The sequence below is a fragment of the Electrophorus electricus genome, chromosome 23 (assembly GCF_041902795.1).
Source record: "Electrophorus electricus isolate QZ-2024a chromosome 23, ASM4190279v1, whole genome shotgun sequence".
In the NCBI taxonomy this organism is placed as follows: domain Eukaryota; kingdom Metazoa; phylum Chordata; class Actinopteri; order Gymnotiformes; family Gymnotidae; genus Electrophorus; species Electrophorus electricus.
Genome location: NC_137519.1, coordinates 13,737,501 through 13,757,500, shown reverse-complemented (window position 1 = coordinate 13,757,500; position 20,000 = coordinate 13,737,501). Strand labels below are relative to the sequence as shown.

General features: G+C 47.2%; 1 protein-coding gene across 2 annotated transcripts in view; it reads right to left on the bottom strand.

Moving 5' to 3' along the window:
* Positions 1-20,000, bottom strand: part of fto (FTO alpha-ketoglutarate dependent dioxygenase) — a 103,598-nt gene that overhangs the window by 64,932 nt on the left and 18,666 nt on the right. Inside the window, exons 2-8 of one of the 2 annotated variants that reach the window (XM_081705877.1) lie at positions 19,343-19,420; positions 18,388-19,183; positions 15,123-15,347; positions 12,909-12,988; positions 12,470-12,613; positions 9,265-9,384; positions 1-542 (exon numbers count right to left, since the gene is read on the bottom strand). The exon at positions 1-542 is cut by the window's left edge and continues 714 nt beyond it. In XM_081705877.1, the coding sequence (XP_081562003.1) occupies positions 468-542; positions 9,265-9,384; positions 12,470-12,613; positions 12,909-12,988; positions 15,123-15,347; positions 18,388-19,183; positions 19,343-19,420 (1,518 nt within the window). In that variant the 3' untranslated portion in view covers positions 1-467. The remainder of the gene's footprint in view (positions 543-9,264; positions 9,385-12,469; positions 12,614-12,908; positions 12,989-15,122; positions 15,348-18,387; positions 19,184-19,342; positions 19,421-20,000) is intronic. The other variant, XM_081705876.1, reaches the window with a different exon arrangement.

Here is a 20,000-nt window from a genome sequence, read left to right as displayed (position 1 = left end):
GATTGCTTTGGGTCCACACAGCTGGTTTAGAGGAACCAGTGAAATGATGAGGACGTGTTCAGTCCGTCAGCTGTGTTTAACATTGGACCTGTGGTTGTGCTAGTGTGTTTATGAGTGAATGAATGAGAGTGTGTGTGAGAGAGTGAGCGAGTGAGTGAGTATAATGTGTGTGTGCGCACGTGCGTGTGTGCGTGTGCATGCGTGTGAGTGATTGAGTGCTTGCCCTTTCAGCCAAATTGACCTCACAAGTACTTGTGGTGCCATCCCTGCGGGCGCTGCGCCCTGGCCCCTCCACGCCCCAGGATACGGATTACACGAAGTGTAAAACATTAGAAAAATGTGTCTGCAACATCGCGCCAGCATGTTTGAAGAGAGAAGGGCACAGAGACAAAGGCATCTGCAGCGGACGGAGGACGACCCGGGTGGAGGCATGCGGCGGGCCGGGAGCGCCGGGAGCGCCGGGCCCCTCAGACAGCTGAACAGACGTCTGCAGTAAATGAAGCAGAAGTCTGATGTGCTGTTGTCTTCATGGCTCTTTCAGGCTGTGAATGATAAAGGGAGGGTTCTAAAATGGAGAGAGTTTTAAACCGAGAAGGTTTAAAACAGAGTTTAAAAGAGTTTAAAGCAGAGGGTTTAAACAGTGGAACGTGCAGCTCTCCCCCCCGCCACTGAAAAGATGCCCAACTGTGACTAAATGTGATTTCTAGATGTGTGATGTCCCGAAGGCAGAGAAGCTGCGTTCCCAGACCACCTCTCAAACTCGGGCCACGCACGTGCTGCGGGTGCCTCGTGGAAGAGACTTCAATACCGTAACTACCTCACACACACACACACACACACACACAAACATATGAACCTATGTCCATCTATTACTGGATCTGGAGCTGGAACTGAAGCCACAGATAAGGATCTCACATCTGCGCCTCTGAAGCCAGAGAAAACTCTTTATATGTGACTAAAAGCTCTTTGGCGGCAGGAAGGAGGCCAGAACCCCTCTTCTCTGCTGCCCCACCAGTTCTGCTTACACTGCCTGAAGGAAACTCACACCACACAGCAGTCCTGGTTTATGCAGAGCTCCAGGTATTTTCATTACATTAGGCTTTCTTCTATGGGGGCTACAGAGGGACATTTAGCAAATCGGCTGTGACACACAGAGTTGTGCAGTGTTGGGACACACTGAGAGTTGTGCAGCGTTGGGACACACTGAGAGTTGGGCAGTGTTGGGACACACAGAGCTGGGCAGTGTTGGGACACACAGAGAGCTGGGCAGTGTTGGGACACACAGAGTTGGGCAGTGTTGGGACACACAGAGTTGGGCAGTGTTGGGACACAGAGTTGGGCAGTGTTGGGACACAGAGTTGGGCAGTGTTGGGACACACTGAGAGTTGGGTAGCGTTGGGACACTGAGAGTTGGGCAGTGTTGGGACACAGTTGTGCAGCGTTGGGACACACAGAGTTGTGCAGTGTTGGGACACACTGAGAGTTGTGCAGTGTTGGGACACACTGAGAGTTGTGCAGTGTTGGGACGCATTGAGAGTTAGGCAGCGTTGGGACGCATTGAGAGTTAGGCAGCGTTGGGACACACTGAGAGTATTCAACAATATCAACCTTTTCATAAATGTCTTTCATACCATCCGTCACTCAGCCAAACCAATCATGGTGTCTGTGCATGTGGTCAGTTTGGAACCCCTGTATGCCACGGGACATCACACCACCCTGTTTACCAACACTCTGCATGTCTTTGACCCAACCGGAGCAAGGCAGCTGACCAATCAGAAAAACATCAGCCCTGTGAAAAACCTTACAAGCTGAAGCGGAGTCACAGATCGGGTGTGTTTTTTATTGCGCTACATGTCTGGGTTTGATGCAAAATCTGGGATGAGTACAATCTTGCCCCTAGGGCAACTGTCTGTGCAACTGTAGTCTTTATTTTTTAATGTGTTTAATGCCTTTTTTCTTCTAGCTATGTTAAGAATAAAAGGCTTTTAGGAGAAAAGATCTTTCTCTTTTGCGCCAATCTCCCTCTCTCTTGTTCCTCAGACACCTCGGGCCTTAGTTACCACAGCCCGCTGGAGATGGACAGGATGAAGGTGAGGACCATGATCAAGCCAGAAACAGGCAGCCACGGCAGGAGGTGGAGTGCCTGCTACACCCGGGTGCAAACTGTGTGCACGCATGTGTGTTTTATCAGCTATGATTTGAACTGTCACTGAACAATTATCTCACAGACCCACTGATGGGAAGAACATCAGACATAGTAATGTGTTCATTTCTTTTCTCCAAAACACCCTCTGTTACAGTCAACACTGATGAATCAGAAAAGGTGTGAACCTCTCTCAGTGGTGTCAATAACAAACATGTCTCCCCAGGAAGGACAGCGCTCCAGAGAAAGCAGAGAGCACTTCGGAAAGATCAAACCTTCCAAACACAAAAGAGCTCCACTCCACAGCACACATCACGTGAAGGAAAGTTAAAGTGACATAAGTAACAAATACTGACAGGAAGTTGTTTGATAAAAATATAAAAATACACTGTTTGAGGATGACTGATGAGTTCATTTGTCCATACTGACACGGAAATGGAACCTTACTACTTCAAATATTTGATTATTATTGTTGCTGCTGTTGTTGTTATAGTATAATTATCATAATTTTCATTGTGTGTGTGGATAAGAATGCTGCTATTGAGAGAAGGAGGACACATTCTAAAGTGTGTGTGTGTGTGTGTGTGTGTGTGTGTGTGTGTGAGAGAGACACTGTGGGTCTGTTTGTGTGTGCATATGTGCGTTTGTGTTTATATTTCTGTTTGTGTGTGACTGTGTGTGTTGGTTTTGTGTGATGCATGGGTTTTATCAGTGTTAAAAGGCTTCAAATAACCCTCAGTTCTTTCCCTTTGACTCTGCAGATACTGTTCACATACAAACACAAAAACACACACACAAACACACGTATACACACAGACAGAGACACAGTGTCACACACAAACAGAAATATAAACACAAATGCACATATACACATACAAAGAGACGCATAGTGTCCCCTGTCCTCTCTCTCTCTCTCTCTCACACACACACACACACACACACACACACACTGCACGGCATCCACCAGCTGAGGACAGATAGCTTGCCGTAAACACACACATGCACTCGCTCGCGCGCGCGCAGACACACACACACACACACACACACACACACACACACACACACACACACACACACACACACAATCCCTGGATCCATGAAGGCTCTCTATCTGCAGGTACAAAGCTTACAGCTACATCCCTCTAGGTAAAACACACCGAGACACACACACACACAGCGCCACAAACATTCTGCTAGTGGCGAATCAGTGCGTGAAATTCTCTAAAGGGTTTTAAGTATTTACCCTGAACACTATCAGACCCTGCTGAAATTCAGCTCCCACTGTTCAATGAGGACTTCAAAGGGAATCGCAAATACCTTTTGCCCGCATATTATACTGCACATCTCCACACACACACACACACACACACACACACACACACACACACGCACACACCTTTCTTCCACCATATCTTCGTTACTGATTCATTTTTGTGTCCGTTCACTTTCTCCTGCACCTAGAACGTGGAGCGGAGATTCAGGTGCTCTTTCTAAATGACGCACTGTGCACACGGACTCGCTGAAGCAGATGTACAGCAGGCAGGCCAAAAACATCTTGATTTAGAAACAGCACCCAGCCGTCGCAATTAGAGGGAAATTCACCCAGTACGCCCCAGTGCAAACCGTTCTCTCATTCTACTGGAAAAGACAGAAGAACAGAATGCCAAAAACTGGGAAGAGGCAAACCGGTAAGAAACTGAAGGACTGACATCAGTGTACTGATGCTCCATAAAACACACACACACACACACACCTTCCCTGTTCCCACGCAAGTGCGCAGGCAGAAAAAGAAAAAAAGGCATTTTGCACTGAAAAGAAAACAAACAAACAAACACCTGAACAGGCAGGAAAATGACCTGCTGAGGAATCGAGGGAGCAGGACCATCACACACTACACTTTTCTCTTTAAGCGTTTCCTGCCGCGTTAGAAAGTCCCGGCAGGGCAGGGGTCCAGCGCCACGGAGATCCGGCCAGCACATCCACGTCCACATAGCCTCTGCGACGAGCGAGAACATCACAGAAGAAGAACATTCATAATGTTTTACAAACCCATCAAATAAGTGAAGGGAGATTAATTGCCCCGCTCGACCTTAAAATAATTATATGAACGGCAGAGCACTAAACTCCGATGAAACTGATACACTTTAATAATTAGATCCTTGGCTCTGACCCGATGAAGTCAATAAAGGTTATTAAGGCCAATTGCTGTCTAAATGCATTAGGGGGGAGAGAAGAACCCCAGACCAGACCAGCCTTCACTGGCAGTATGATAACACACACACACCCACACACACACACGCACACACACACACACACACACACACACACACACACACACACACACACACACACACACACACACAGAGGCATGCAACCTCCTTTCAGACACACTAAACCAGATTGGATTCACTTAACCTTTCAGAGGCTTTGATCAAATGAGCTCACACAGCAATAACATTTACATTGACCCTGTCCCTCCTTCGCTCTCTCCCTCTCTCTCTCTCTCTCTCTCTCTCTCTCTCTCCTCACCCATCCGCTAGCCTCCTGACACACATCACACACATATACACACCAGCACTTGTGCAAGTGAGCACAGCGCACGTGCGTGTGCGCACACACACACACAGACAGGCAAGTAGGTCAATAACCTAATCAGGTATCGATGGCGACCTCCCAAGTTGGACTGGGCTTTGCTTCTCCCTGTCTAGTCACTACACACACACACACACACACACACACACACACACACCTCCATTCAATAATCCTTCTGTGTGAAAGAATAAAGGGAGAAGAATCCATCTCAGAAGCCTTTACACTCAGACTTTATCAATAAGGAACTCCAACAAAAAGTGAAATTATTTACCAATGAAAGCAAATTAATCTTGATGTTAAATTAATCTTGATTTTGAACTCAAGACCTTTTCATCAATAATAGAGAAAACACAAGCCAAAAAGATACGACGTTAGACACAGACACACAGAGAGACAGAGAGAGAGAGAGAGAGAGAGAGAGCGCACAGGAATGAAAAAACAAACAGAAGCTCTCTGCACATCGGCCCTTTTTGAAGTGAGGATCGGTGCAGTCGGAGATGTGGAGAAAAGGACAAATTAGCACGTAAACCCCACGCAGGCGTAGTGCCCACGAAATCAATTACACCGCCGACACCATCCAGAGCAGAGCCTACACCCAGAGAGCCCGTGTCCACACCCAGCACCGCCCCCCACAAACCGCACGCCCCCACCCACAGAAGAAAGAGAAAGATAAAAAAATGCCAAGCCGGTATTTAAAATATTCTGCATATGACTGCCTATCTCCACCCTGTCAAGCACTGGAGGAGGGTCTCATTGTTACAGCTTTAAATAAATGTCAGTGATGTAGGATAGGGACGAGACGGGGGTCCTCGGGGACGTGGGGGACGCCCGCACTAGGGCCGTCCGAGGGGACGGGCTGCCCCTCAAACGCCTGCGCGTTGGAACTACCGGCAATGGGCTCTTCACACACACACACACACACACACACACACACACACACACACACACACACACACACACGCACACGCACACGCACACGCACACACAGAGGGGCCAAAGGACTTTAAGGTACCTGAGCCATGATAGCATCTGTGTCGCCTGCTGGGTGCCATCAGCACAGATGTGTTTAGGCCCGGCTGTCTTTGTGGGCCTGACTTGTGTTCTGCTCTTCCTCCGCACAGCTTCGGTTTTGGTTTTTTGATACATTTTTAATTTTTTTTTTTTCAAGTCCTGGAGTGTGCATCAATTCCTAAAGTACCACTTAAGAAAGAGAGAGAGAGAGGAAAGAAGAAAGAGCGAGAGAGATTGAGGGGGGAGGACCTGCTTTATCAGGATGTCATTCAAATAGACGGGTGAGAATTTGCATCACAACAGACCGAAGGGGTGGGGGATGCGAGCGAGCGAGAGCCGGAGACGAGACGAGAGGAAGAGAAGCGTCAAAGCCCCCGGGAGGAGCGGCTCTAATAAAGCGCAGGCAGGGAGACGTCCGTGAGACGGCCGGACACTGAGCCCTCGGCCTGGGCCGAGCGTGGAGCCACACTCCCTTCCTGTCTGCCCGGGCCCCGGGCGGGGCCATCAGCTGCGCTTATAATGAACTCCGTGTCTGACCAACATTTAAACAACAAATAAACCCTCCAAACGCTGCCTTTCCGAAGTAGATCTCTCAAAAGTAAAAAACTAATAAATGTGAGATTTTAGTCAAATTCAACGGCGTATTTATGTATATGCAGGAATGCTTCATCTCTGAATGCATTTGTTGCTATGACTGGCATCAAATTGTTCTTAACCAATCACTGTTAACTTTACAAAAATACATACTACAAAAGGTTGATCAACTGCTAATTAAAGGGGAGTGTGTATATTTATTATAAATGATTCAAAATGTGTTTTTAATTAAAGGTTTACACTGCGTGTAAGGATACAACAAATATTTCTTCTGCATTTTTTTTTCCATCTTCATTAACTTTATTCCCTGTGTTCCAAATCCAGAGATTAAAAAAAAACTAATAATCAAAATGTCACCAATAAATAAATATATAAATAAATTAAAAAAAAAAAAATAATAATAATAATAAAGCAACAGAAAAACTAAAACTACACATCCTACTGCCGGCATCAAATACACGCCACAGTAATGTTGCAAATCCCTGAAAAAAACGAATTTCAAAAAGGAGAAAGCATTCGTTATGCATGTTGCTCTCTAGAACACGCTCGTTAAGAAAGGCCAGTATCAGCCAGGCCAGCAGGAGCGGGGAGGAGAGAGAGAGAGAGAGAGAGAGAAAGTCACCCGCACGGACATAACTGTGCACTTGACCAAGGGATATCAGCACTCTTAACCTGTCTTCCTCAACTAAGAGGGGAGGAGAATCTCGCAGAGGACTCCTCCTTACATCTCAGTCTCTCCCACCTCTGTATCCTGCCTCAAATCACTACACACACACACACGTTCACACACCCCCATACACCCCGAGCGCCTCACCATGGCCCCAGCAGCACATTAGATGTGATTACTGCTCAGAAAGAGAGAGAGAGAGAGAGAGAGAGAGAGAGAGAGGAATGCACTACACTACATGCTTGCTGCTTTGGTAGGGCAACAGTGCCCCCTACTGACTCTGACCTCAGCATCTGAATTCATTCCACAAAAGCAGAAACAAAAGACAAAATATGCATGAGCCAAACAGAATATTTTAGCTAAAAACAGAGAGAAGGCATGACAACAAATAGTCAACACTGGCCTGGTTACTCAGGGCCCAAATGTGCATTAACACGATGTAAATAAAAAATACAGTAATGAATAGGAATCAGCAAAGCTATTTTCAAGAGCAGGTCAGTCCCGACAAAAATAGTGCCATGGTATGACATATTTACATTTTATTCAAAACACCTCAGAAACTCTGCTAGGAGCTACATGGAATAAACACTTTTACATTTATTTACATTTATTTTCTACCGACAGCCTTGAAAACACAGGAATTTGGTTTCTTGCTCCAAAAAAAACCTTATTTTAACCAATACATCATGTTGGTGTAAAAGAGATTTACTGCCAATGTCAGACTTCAGATTACAGGGCTCATATTAGAAATGGGTACATTTAATTACCAACAACAAGACAACAGATTCAGGCTTGAGAAGGTAGTGATGTTTAATCTTGACCGTGTCAGTTATCGAAATACAATGCACTTATTTCAACCCCGTGGGGTTGGGGGCTGTTCTGAATGACTGAAGCACTCTGGCTTCATACCGCTGCCCGGTTAACATACAACACCGAAAATATTTATGGCCCTCCTACAAGATCAAGACAACAGGAACACAAAGACCTCAAAAGCAACAACAAAGAAAAAAATATTCCTAATAAAATGGAATATTTCCCGACACATTCGCTCGGTACTGGTATAATCTGGAATTATTTCTATGGTTCATGTACGCGCGTGCAGGCTGGCAAAACGCTACAGAAGGATTGAGATGGGAATAAAATCACAGAGGATCCCTGCTAGTAATCACGTCGCTCCACGTCACTGAAATGAAATGAATCCTGCCCAAGCCAAACCGAAGAAGCACCGGGCCTCTCTGTTTACGCTCCTATCATAACCTGGGAGTTTTAACACGGTCCCTCGTATGGCTCAAACATGCGCTCGACCAATCACAGCCATACTCTAAGCCAGGACGTCCAAAATGACTGCTTCACCGTGAGCCGACAAACCACGGTCCTAGAGGAACAGGCGGAGATCACCGTGACCTTCTGTCACCCGAACGTCCTCCTCTGATGCACAGTCGGCATGTCATCTGTGGTCACGCGCAGCGAGTGGAGAAAGTCACGAGGCAAACAGGCAGTCCAGCACACTAAGACGTGGTGCTTTACAGACGTGTGAAAAACGAGACTGAATAAAAATCATTCTTGAGACTGATCAACGATAAACGCTAGCTTTAAGATGTCTTAAGAGAGAGACGTAGTGTGAAACTCTGCAGAAAGAAGCTACTTTCGCTAAAGGCTTCCGCCCTGAGTCGAACCAGGATGGTGTTCATTCTGTTGTTTTAGAAAACGTCGTGTTTCTAAAAGCGTGTAAACACAACTGTGTCAGCTCGCACTCTGGACCACACACGTCAGTCTCACAGCCCCACGTGACACCCTCTCTGCTTACAAACATACAGTGATGGCAGACACATTCTTGCCTGTCGAGGAACGTTAGATCTGTGGCCGGTTGTTCTTCAGGTTAACGCTGCAGAGTTGCCTCCTGAGCAGATGGCTGCTGGTTCAAACCAGCAGGAATGCCCTGAGTCATCCGTCTGTACCGACCGCATTCAGGGATGTTTGACCCTCACTTGAACTCACACAAAACAAACTCATCTGTGCCTAATAACGTCTCCGCACTTTTCCAAGGAATGCATTCGGAAGTGCGACACTGCGAAGTTGAGGTTTCCCAATCAGAAAACCCAAAAATCACAAAACACAAGAACCATCTTAGAAACTCTTCTCCCCAACATGTTAGCCAACACCAAAACACGTGCAGCGTCTTATCTGGGGGATTTCCTCTTAAAGTGGGGCCACGGCTGGGTCCTCCACAAACTCTCTCACACAGTGGCATCCTCACCATTCTCTCCATCTGCTTCCAGTCTGCCTCCAGACGCTCCATGGGCTTGCTCCACCAGCTGCAGAAACGGGCGTAGCGGCGTCCCTGGAACCAGTACTGACGAAGCCACTCAAACTCCACCTGCAAGCAAAGAATAAACTCACATACATGTCCAAGGGGGTATGCAGACCTATGGGTGGGCAAACACGCATAGAGACAAACGCGCATGGACACACACGGGGACTAATGGGGACTACCGCTAGGCCCACCGAAGAAAGGAGCACTTTTAACACGAAGCGCATTGCACTGTCAGCAGATGAGGAGGGCATGTGAATCAAAAATATTCACCAATCATGTTACACCTTATATGTGACCTCACTGGAGTTATTTGGTGGGCCTTTCTAATTGGTGCTTTTTACTAATTAGGTGTGTATTTCCAATTGGTCCTTTTTTTCCTAATTGGTGTTTTTTTTTTATATTACAGGCTGTATCCCCACCAACTGGCAGGCACAGCTGTACTCAGTTTATCATTGGTCATTTTCTCACCACATGACCACTGCTGATTGAATATTATAAGAGTGGTAAAGTGAACTCTGCATAAACACTGACATGGTAGTGGCGTGGTGTCCAACAGGCTCAGAAGGAGTCCTGGGATTGTTTTATATGATGAGACTCAACCCGCTTGCAGTGGTCGCATGGTCAGAAATGAAATTTCTAAACACCAGCACCTTACACCACCAAAGAAGAACAAATTACATTAAATGCTGAATTATGCTAAATAAACAGTTTTAACGTGCTTGTGTTTAAAAGCCAGAAGAGCCGATAAACTGGGAGAGTCAAAGGAACTGGTTCACACACGTCAGAGCCTTAAGACCAATGTCATGAGAGTAGAGCGTGTTCAGTAGAGTGTTCAGTAGTGTGCTCAGTGGTTTGCTCAGTAGAGTGATGTGTTCAGTAGTGTGTTCAGTGTTGTGTGTTAGTGTGTATCTGCATGTTTGTGCGTGCGTGTCTTTGTGTGTGTGTGTGTGTGTGTGTGTGTGTGTGTGTGTGCCCCTTTTGCGGAGTGCTGTAGAACAGAGACGGTAAGATTACTGGTCACGTGTAACTGAAGTCATCACAGTCTAAAAATGGACACTAGGGTTAGAACAAGACAATTACTGTGGAATTACGGTGTATGGACTCACACAGGAATCCAAAGACACTCTTATTTCTTATAAAGTAAGCATAGACACACACAGTTATTTATTATATATACTATATTTGAGATCTTAAACCTACTTTTTCTGTAAACTTCTCAGATGACAAGTTTCTACATTATCATTATTGTTTCCCTACAAGCATAGCAATGCATACATGTGCTCTCTCTCTCTCTCTCTCTCTCTCTCTCTCTCTCTCTCTCTCTCACACACACACACACACACACACAGGTTGTTTACTTTTGATGCTGGTGCTTCTGTTGTTTGTTTGGTCCTGATGACTGGTGGGACATCTGCATTTCCTGTTATTTTTGTTGTTGTGTTTTTGTTTTGGTTTCCTACTTTGTGTCACCCATGAGAGACACAAAACAGTTTATCACACACGCACACAAACACCTCACACCCTCTCCCTCTGGCACTGTGCATCTCTGCTACCTTTCTTCTTCCCCCTCCTCTCTCTCTCTCTCTCTCTCTCTCTCTCTCTCTCTCTCTCTCTCCCTCTCTCTCTCTCTCTCTCTCTCTCTCTCTCTCTCTCAGGGATCTATGGAGCCTCCTCATCTCCCCTTTGGGAGTCTCCCACCATTTCCACTTGTTTGAAGTGATGTTTTAATCCTCCTAAGGTGTTTCTGTGTGTGTGTGTGTGTGTGTGTGTGTGTGTGTGTGTGTGTGTGTGTGTGTGTGTCTCATACATACTGCCTGAAATGTAAATGGGACTTGAACTTGTCCTCATACTAACACTCAACAAAACAAATGAACCTTAGAACACACACATGCACACACACACACGGACGCACACGCACGGACGCATACGTACACGCACACGCGCAAATGCACAGGTGCGCACACACAAACACACACACGTAAGCACACACGCACAAACACACACACACACACACACACACACACCTCTTTCAATGCTATTGGATGTTAACATAACACACATGTAGCAGTTTGTTTGTCACGGAGTTTAAACCCAGGAACAAATGCCAGGCAACACGGTACTCATGTTGCAGTTTCCAAGCAGTAGGACTATCGTACACTATCGTACACCATCGTACACTATCATGCACTACAGAGATTCACACACGGACACAATTCCAAAGTCAGCACTTTATTCATACATATCTCATTACAACCTTTTATCTTATTACATACTAAAATACTATTAGGGTGGTAACCCATGGGGTTAGAACAGAACCCTCACCAGAGACCCAGGAAGAGACCCGCGGACCGATCTATTGTTCTCTCACACACACACACACACACACACACACACACACACACACACACACACACACACACACACAGTCACACGTGCAGGGAAGAGCAGCAATCTATTCTACGTACTAGTCTCTGGCTGTCAGCCGGTCTCCTCTGTCTTAACCCCGTAAGCCCCACAGCCGTATTAATCCCTGCACCACAAACACGGAGGCATCCTGTACATCGTTGGTTTAGTACAGCAGGGTTACAGCCCATATTTACATCACAGCACAAACCCGAGCTAGGAAGTCATGCTGGGCGGCAGAGAGAGATGAACAGCTCACAGACATCAGTCTAGCACATAAAGACAAACTGGATGTCTGGGGCAGTAATATGGTCCATAAAACATGTCTAAAAAGACCAGTGAGGGAGAGATACAGGGGTGGAGGTTTCACAGCAAGGATCGCACACCCACTGCTGGACTCCATCACAGACGCAAAAACAGAGATACATTTGGGCAGTTGGATTTTGCACATTGATATTAAAAGGTGTTAAATGCACAGACACTCAGACACACCCAACAGACCCAGACACGCCAAGACACGCCCACACACATCCAGATACTCCCTGACACGCCAAGACACACTCAAACACACCCAGACACATCCAGACACGCTCAGACAGGTCCAGACAAATCCAAACAGACCCAGACAGACCCAGACATGCTCAGACACATCCTAACACATCCAGACTTGCTGAGACATGCCCAGATAGGTCCAGACACATCCAAACACACCCAGACACACTCACACACGCCTAGACACTCCCACCTCGTTGTGGATGTCCTCTATGTGCTGTAGGGTGGACAAGATGAGGGATCTCAGGCTCTTGGCACCGCTCTCTGGGTCCGTGTGCAAGTTTTCCAGAGCCTCTGAGCAGCGCCTCTGAATGTACTCCAATGTACCTGTGGAACACTGGAACACGGAAGAACCCTGCGTCATAAACACATGGACATCTCAACCAATCACACACGCCGGCAAATAAACAGTAATCAGAAGAGGTGCTTTGACACAAATCGATATTTTGGCTAATCGGAGCAAGTAGAAAGGAAGGAAGGCCACAAGGCATGTAGGGACAGGAATGTAGGGACGGGAATGCTGAAACAGGAATGTGGGAATGGGAAAGCGGGAACGGGAATGCTGGGATAGGAATGTTGGAATGGGAAAGTGGGCACAGGAATGCTGGGACAGGAATGCGGGAACATCTTACCTGGGCCACTCTGTGTGTAGAGCTGAATCGAGCCGTTTCTCCGGCCAGCACACAATGCTGGTGTGTCCTGTTTAGATCATCTACACACACACACACACACACACACACCCATCACTAGCACCATGAATCATTGACCTCTGCTTCCACAGTAAAATGCATTAAACACAAAATCCAGCCAACTGGAACACGAAGACACAAGTGGAAAACTGCTTCATCCCAGACAAAAAACAAAGCCATCCCTGCCCCGAGACACAAACATTAAAACGTGACCCCTGAAAACCCCCAAACACACCAGCCCCAGAGGACCCCCATGCCCTCCGTTGCGGCAGCACACAACACGGGGAGAAAACCCCGAGACCAGGGCAGCGGTGTTCCCATTCAGAGCCATTCCTCCTCCCGCCGGTATTAGCCCCATTTAAAGTGCTTTATATTCCGGAATGTGGGACCACTGTGGAGCCGGGCCCTTGCACGGCCTTGCCGATGAATCGTGAGCCGAAACAAATTCCCTTAATAAACATCCATCATTATTCCCTTGTCATCGGGCTCGGCCGCTGTCCGTAGGAGGAAGTGGGCTTTTAAATCTACGGATCCGAGCGTCTGCCCGCTCCCAGGAGCATTTTAGAACTGGAAATCTTATTACTGGGCTGAGTCCCATCATCGAGCCCCTCACACTGTTCTGTCTTTAAGCGACATCCCATACCCACCACCTCCATCCCATTTGCCTCAAATACTGTGATTCAATTTGCACTCAGCGATTTGGGCATTAGCGAGGCCAGGAAACGAGGGGCAGAGTGTGAGTCTGGACTTTGTCTTATTTGCTGCGGCCACAAAGCTTCAGAAACACCCCCCCCCCCCAAAAAAAAAAAAAACGGGGGGACTTAAGAGACCCAACTGATGCAGCGTCTCATTGGTCCCAATATGGAACGGATTTCTTCGCACGTCGTTTTCGGTGTGCAGGGTAAGATACGTCTGCGTCGCGCGGGATCGAGTGCGGCAGGGGCCTGGGTTCAGACGGGTCCGAGCAGAAGTGGAACTAATCACGGTTTACCTCGACATAATTCAGCACACTGGACTAAAAGTGGGAACAGACTCATAAATCAGGTGCTCGGTGCAGAGGGAGAGTGAGAAAAGAGAGAGGGAAAAAACTGTTAAACTGATCTTTGCCTGTAGAACAAAGAAGTGCCGTTGACGAACACCAATTTCAGAGAGACGAACATGCCTATGGAGAGAAACACGAGTCTGCGTGTGTGTAGGCGTAGGAGGTGTGTAGGACACAAAAACGTTAGTCGTGCTCTTACCCAGCAAACCACCGACATAAAAAGTGCCCTTATTGAGGTCATCAGACACCCTCTGTAGGAAAGTTTGTGCGGGTATGTGAACGCGAGAGGCCATGTTGGCATGTGTGCTATGACACGGCTTCAAAGCAAGAACTATATTCTCTCTCTCATTCCCTCTCAGTCCAGATCAAGGTCAGAGTTGCTCATTAAATACCCCATTTCATTTCATTTCATTTCATTTCATTTTCTTGACTGCGTTAATGTTGTGGCCCAGGGTGACAGAGTGGACCAGTAAATGTTTGAAAACTGAAAACCAAGGAGAAGATGCATGGAAGCTAAACAGAGAAACATAACAGACACGTACATCAGGGTCAGTCGAGGGACACCGATCTGACACCCAAGAATAGTTATGTTATGACCAGGTGAAGGTAGTGGCTGTGTGTGTGTGTGTGTGTGTGTGTGTGTGTGTGTGTGTGCGTCTGTGTGTGTGCGTGTCTGCGTGCGTGCGCGTGTGTGTGTGCGTGTGTCTGTGTGTCTGTGCGCCTGCGCGTGTCTGTGTGCGCGCGTGTCTGTGCGCCTGCGCGTGTCTGTGTGCGTGCGTGTGTCTGTGTGCGTGCGTCTGTGCGCCTGCGTGTGTGTGTCTGTGCGTCTGTGTGTCTGTGTGTCTGTGCGCCTGCGCGTGTCTGTGTGCGCGCGTGTCTGTGCGCGTGTACGTGCGTGTCTGTGCGCCTGCGCGTGTCTGTGTGCGTGCGTGTGTCTGTGTGCGTGCGTCTGTGCGCCTGCGTGTGTGTGTCTGTGCGTCTGTGCGTGCGTGTGTCTGTGTGTCTGTGCGTCTGCGTGTGCGTGTCTGTGTGTTTGCGTGTGCGTGGCTGTGCGTCTGTGTGTCTGCGTGTGTCTGCGTGCGCATCTGCGCGTCTGCGCATGCGTGCTCACGTACCCGTCATGTAATAGCAGTCTCCTGACTGCAGCGGCAGGGCCAGGCCTGGCGTGTGTATGTCCCAGGCCACCTTCAGCCCCACACGCCAGCACGCCTCCTCAGTCTCTCCCTCCTCCTTACTTGGGCCCTCCTCGCCAGCTCCCTGCTCCTCGGCGCGCCTCCCCTCCACCTCCTCTTCTTTTTTGTCCCCTTCTTTTGAAGTCTGCTCTTTCTCCTCCATCATCGCTGTGGACACAACCCCCCCCCCAAAACCCGACCCGACCCCACCCCCAACACTGTCAAGACTTAATGGCATTACAAACTCTTCACATCTTAGCAAAAACGCTGACCTGGAGTCAGTTTGGGCCTTTATCCGCCCTAACGAATGCAATTATGTGGGCAGAGGGCGCGTGTTCCTGGGTCAGCATTCTTACGCCACAGCACTGGGAGACAAACATGCCTTCAGACCTGCACCCTTTCTCAAAAAACTCAAAAAAATGAAAGGAGAGAGAGCGAGAGAGCGAGAGAGCGAGAGCAGAAAGGAGGAGAGAGCAATAACCAAAGAGGACGGCAGAGTCCAGAGCTGTCGAACTCCAGTAAAATCAATGCTAAACTCCTCTGGTTTGTTGCAGACTTTTCCCTTTGCTCAGCAGGGATGAATTCTAACTTAATTTCAGCCGCGAGTTCCCTGACGCAGCTCTCAAAGGGCTCGCAGAGCAGGACACATCTGCAAACCGCTCAGGACGCGAGCGGGAACGCACGCAGTGCGGCTGCACCAGTCACCTCGGTTCAACGATTCGTTTGAAAATAACTGCGATCTAAAGCGGTCGGGAGATGCAGGGCGGGAGTGGGAACGTTGAGAGTTGGGAAAACCGAACACATGTCTGCGGCGGAACACGAGAGGGTATACAATGTCCTGAAACGCTTCAGCTCCGCAAAGGAGGTTTGCTGAGGCACGTAAAAAGTGTCCGGGGGAGGGGACTGATTTGTGAGGGTGTGGCAACATTCAGCTCACTTCAGAGTGTATTAACGCCATGTGCAGAATCCGGGGCGATGACACACACACACACACACACAACAGTAGAATCTTGTAAGAGCTCTTAAAACATTTTAAGAAAGGAGGAGACAAATGCTCTGTGAGTCACACGGCCGAAGGTTCCAGCCAGTCTAAGACGCAACAAGGCACGTGGGCATGTTGAGCTTGGAGACGCCCTGGCAAGGTCAAGGTGAAAGGGATCAGTGGATATGAGGAGAAACACAGCTGAAGCGCACACACACACGCACGCGGGCGAGTCTGTTTGGGCATAAATACAGCTGGACAGAAAGGAGAGACGTGTTTAGATAAACGTCATGAAACGCAGTCTGATACTGGTCTGATACTGGCTCCTGTCTCCAGCTTTCTGTTACTGTTTGTTTTTGGAAGACTTGTTTATTGGTTTATTTATTTGTCTTTTTGTAGTTATTGTTGCTGTTGGAGAGGTAGGAAAACTATATACAAGAGTTAGGAACAAAGAACATGAACATGTCTGCTAATATACCACACTTAACAACATTAACAACTTTACTTAATCGCATTAGTAATCACTACTATACTATACTTAATCGCATTAGTAATCAATACTATACTTAATCGCATTAGTAATCACTACTACACTATACTTAGCGACATTATTAATCACTACTATACTATACTTAATCGCATTAGCAATCACTACTATACTTAACGACATTAGTAATCACTACTACACTATACTTAACGACATTATTAATCACTACTATACTATACTTAATGACATTACTAATCCCTACTGTACTATACTCAATTGCATTATTACATTACTAATCCCTACTATACTATACTCAATCGCATTAGTAATCACTACTATACTATACTTAACGACATTACTAATCCCTACTATACTATACTCAATCGCATTATTACATTACTAATCCCTACTACACTATACTCAATGGCATTATTACATTACTAATCGCTACTACACTATACTCAATGGCATTATTACATTACTAATCACTACTACACTATACTCAATGGCATTATTACATTATTACTCACTACTACACTATACTCAATGGCATTATTACATTACTAATCACTACTACACTATACTCAATGGCATTATTATATTAGTAATCACTACTACACTATACTCAATGGCATTATTACATTAGTAATCACTACTACACTATACTCAATGGCATTATTACTTTAGTAATCACACTACACTATACTCAATGGCATTATTACATTACTACTCACTACTACACTATACTCAATGGAATTATTACATTAGTAATCACTACTACACTATACTCAATGGCATTATTACATTAGTAATCACACTACTACACTATACTCAATGTCATTATTACATTAGTAAGCACACTACACTATACTCAATGGCATTATTACATTAGTAATCACTACTACACTATACTCAATGGCATTATTACATTAGTAATCACTACTACACTATACTCAATGGCATTATTACATTAGTAATCACACTACACTATACTCAATGGCATTATTACATTAGTAATCACTACTACACTATACTCAATGGCATTATTACATTAGTAATCACACTACACTATACTCAATGGCATTATTAGATTAGTAATCACTACTACACTATACTCAATGGCATTATTACTTTAGTAATCACACTACACTATACTCAATGGCATTATTACATTACTACTCACTACTACACTATACTCAATGGCATTATTACATTAGTAATCACACTACACTATACTCAATGGCATTATTAGATTAGTAATCACTACTACACTATACTCAATGGCATTATTACTTTAGTAATCACACTACACTATACTCAATGGCATTATTACATTACTACTCACTACTACACTATACTCAATGGCATTATTACATTAGTAATCACACTACACTATACTCAATGGCATTATTAGATTAGTAATCACACTACACTATACTAATGTAATAATGCCATTGAGTATAGTGTAGTGTGATTACTAATGTAATAATGCCATTGAGTAATCACACTACACTATACTCAATGGCATTATTACATTAGTAATCACACTACTATATTATACTCAATGGATGTCCAATCATTCAGACTTGGGACAGCAATGCATTTCTTACCCCTGAACGCGGCTCATTTCTACCAGACGATGTTACTCAGATTACCCTCATGACGTTTGGCTTCTACAGAAGCTCGGCCACAGAAAGCCCGCGAGAAGCCTCACACATCTCATTCTCCTCACACCTCACCTTCAGTCTTGGTCTCTCCCGGGCAGCTGTAGCTGTAGACGGCCAGCGGCGAGAGCGGCACGAGGTTCTCATCGTGGTGCCAACCCACAGCCATCTTGCCCATGCCATAGTAGGGTTCCTGCTTCAGCTGGGTCATGCCCCGCGGGTCCATGTAATTAATGAGCGTGATGTTGAACTGGACGGGTCCGGAAGGGGTCGCCGTGGGCGGGTCCAAGGCCCGCGAACAGCCCTGCCCACTGTTTGAATCCCCACCCACCTCCTCTTTCTCCGCCCTCTGCTCCTTTTCCTCGAGCACCCTGTCCTCGGCTCCGCCCCCGGAAGCGGTCGCCTCCCCGGCCGGCCCGGACCCGCCTCTTTTGTCCGACCCCTCGCCGGCGGTCCCGCCTCCTCGCCGCGAGTTGTTGTGCCGCTGGATGTCGACGCAGAAGAATCGGTTGAGCTCCCACAAGGCCTTGCAGGCCACCCGCAGGTCCGTGTCGCAGCACGGCCCGCCGTCAGGCACCGGCGGGGTCGGGATCGGCGTCGGGGTCGCGGGCGGACAGCTCTCGTCCCCGTCGCCGCAGTGCCACGGGATGGTGAAGAGACGTGTGTCCAGGTAGCGGTACGTGCAGCCCGGCTGCCCCACCAGGGCACGGGAGACGGCTGTGAAGACGTCGCGGTCCCGCACGCGCACCAGGTCCCGCAGTAGACAGCCTCGTTGGAGCAGCGTGCTCAGGGCCGACTGCACGCGCTCGTGCAGGTCTCCAGGCAGGGCACCCGCCTTCCGCACGGTCAGACCCGCGTAGCTGGACTCCCACTGCGAGAGAGACACGGCCGTCACCCACGGCCGCTGACGACCAGCCCCACCACACACACACTCGCACGCACTCGCTCCCCACACACGGCTGGGCGCAGAAGAACACACTCATTTGTCTGGCGGGATTATAAGTGTGAGAAGCTGTCGGTGGGGACTCACTAACTGCTGGAAGCCGGCGTCCGACGGCGAAAGGAAGGGAATTCGCTGCTCCCCCAACTCCTGCAAGAGCCTACGTCTCTGTACAGCACACACACACACACACACACACACACACACACACACACGCGTCTTTAGGTTAAAAGCTTCAGATATACTAGCTGGCACAAGCCAGGCAGCCCTAAGACGCTGGCCTCCCTGGAGTGGTGGTCCTATCGAGGTTTCTTCCCAGGGAGATTCCCACTGTATCCTCTGACTTGCTCATTAGAGATTTGGACCAGTACAGCTGTAAAGCTGCTTTGTGATTTCACGTGTTGTAGAAAGCGCTTTATAAATAAATTTGAAGGAGGATGCCATCGGAATTCATGTTTTAGTTGCTGTTCAGTGTGTATGAGGTACTCTATGCTATGATAAAAAGCTATGACAAAGCTATTTTAATAAGTGTAATAATTTGAATAAGTTTCAGTTGCAAAGGTGTTTATTGTGCTCAATGTGCAATGTATGACACAGTTAGAGGGCTCAGTGTTTTGGCAAGAAATACACACACACACACACACACACACACACACACACACACACATCCATCTTGGAGGTGTGAGACTCAAACTTTAGGCTCTGAGCAACATTCCCAGATTCCTCTGTGGCACCCCGGGGGCACACC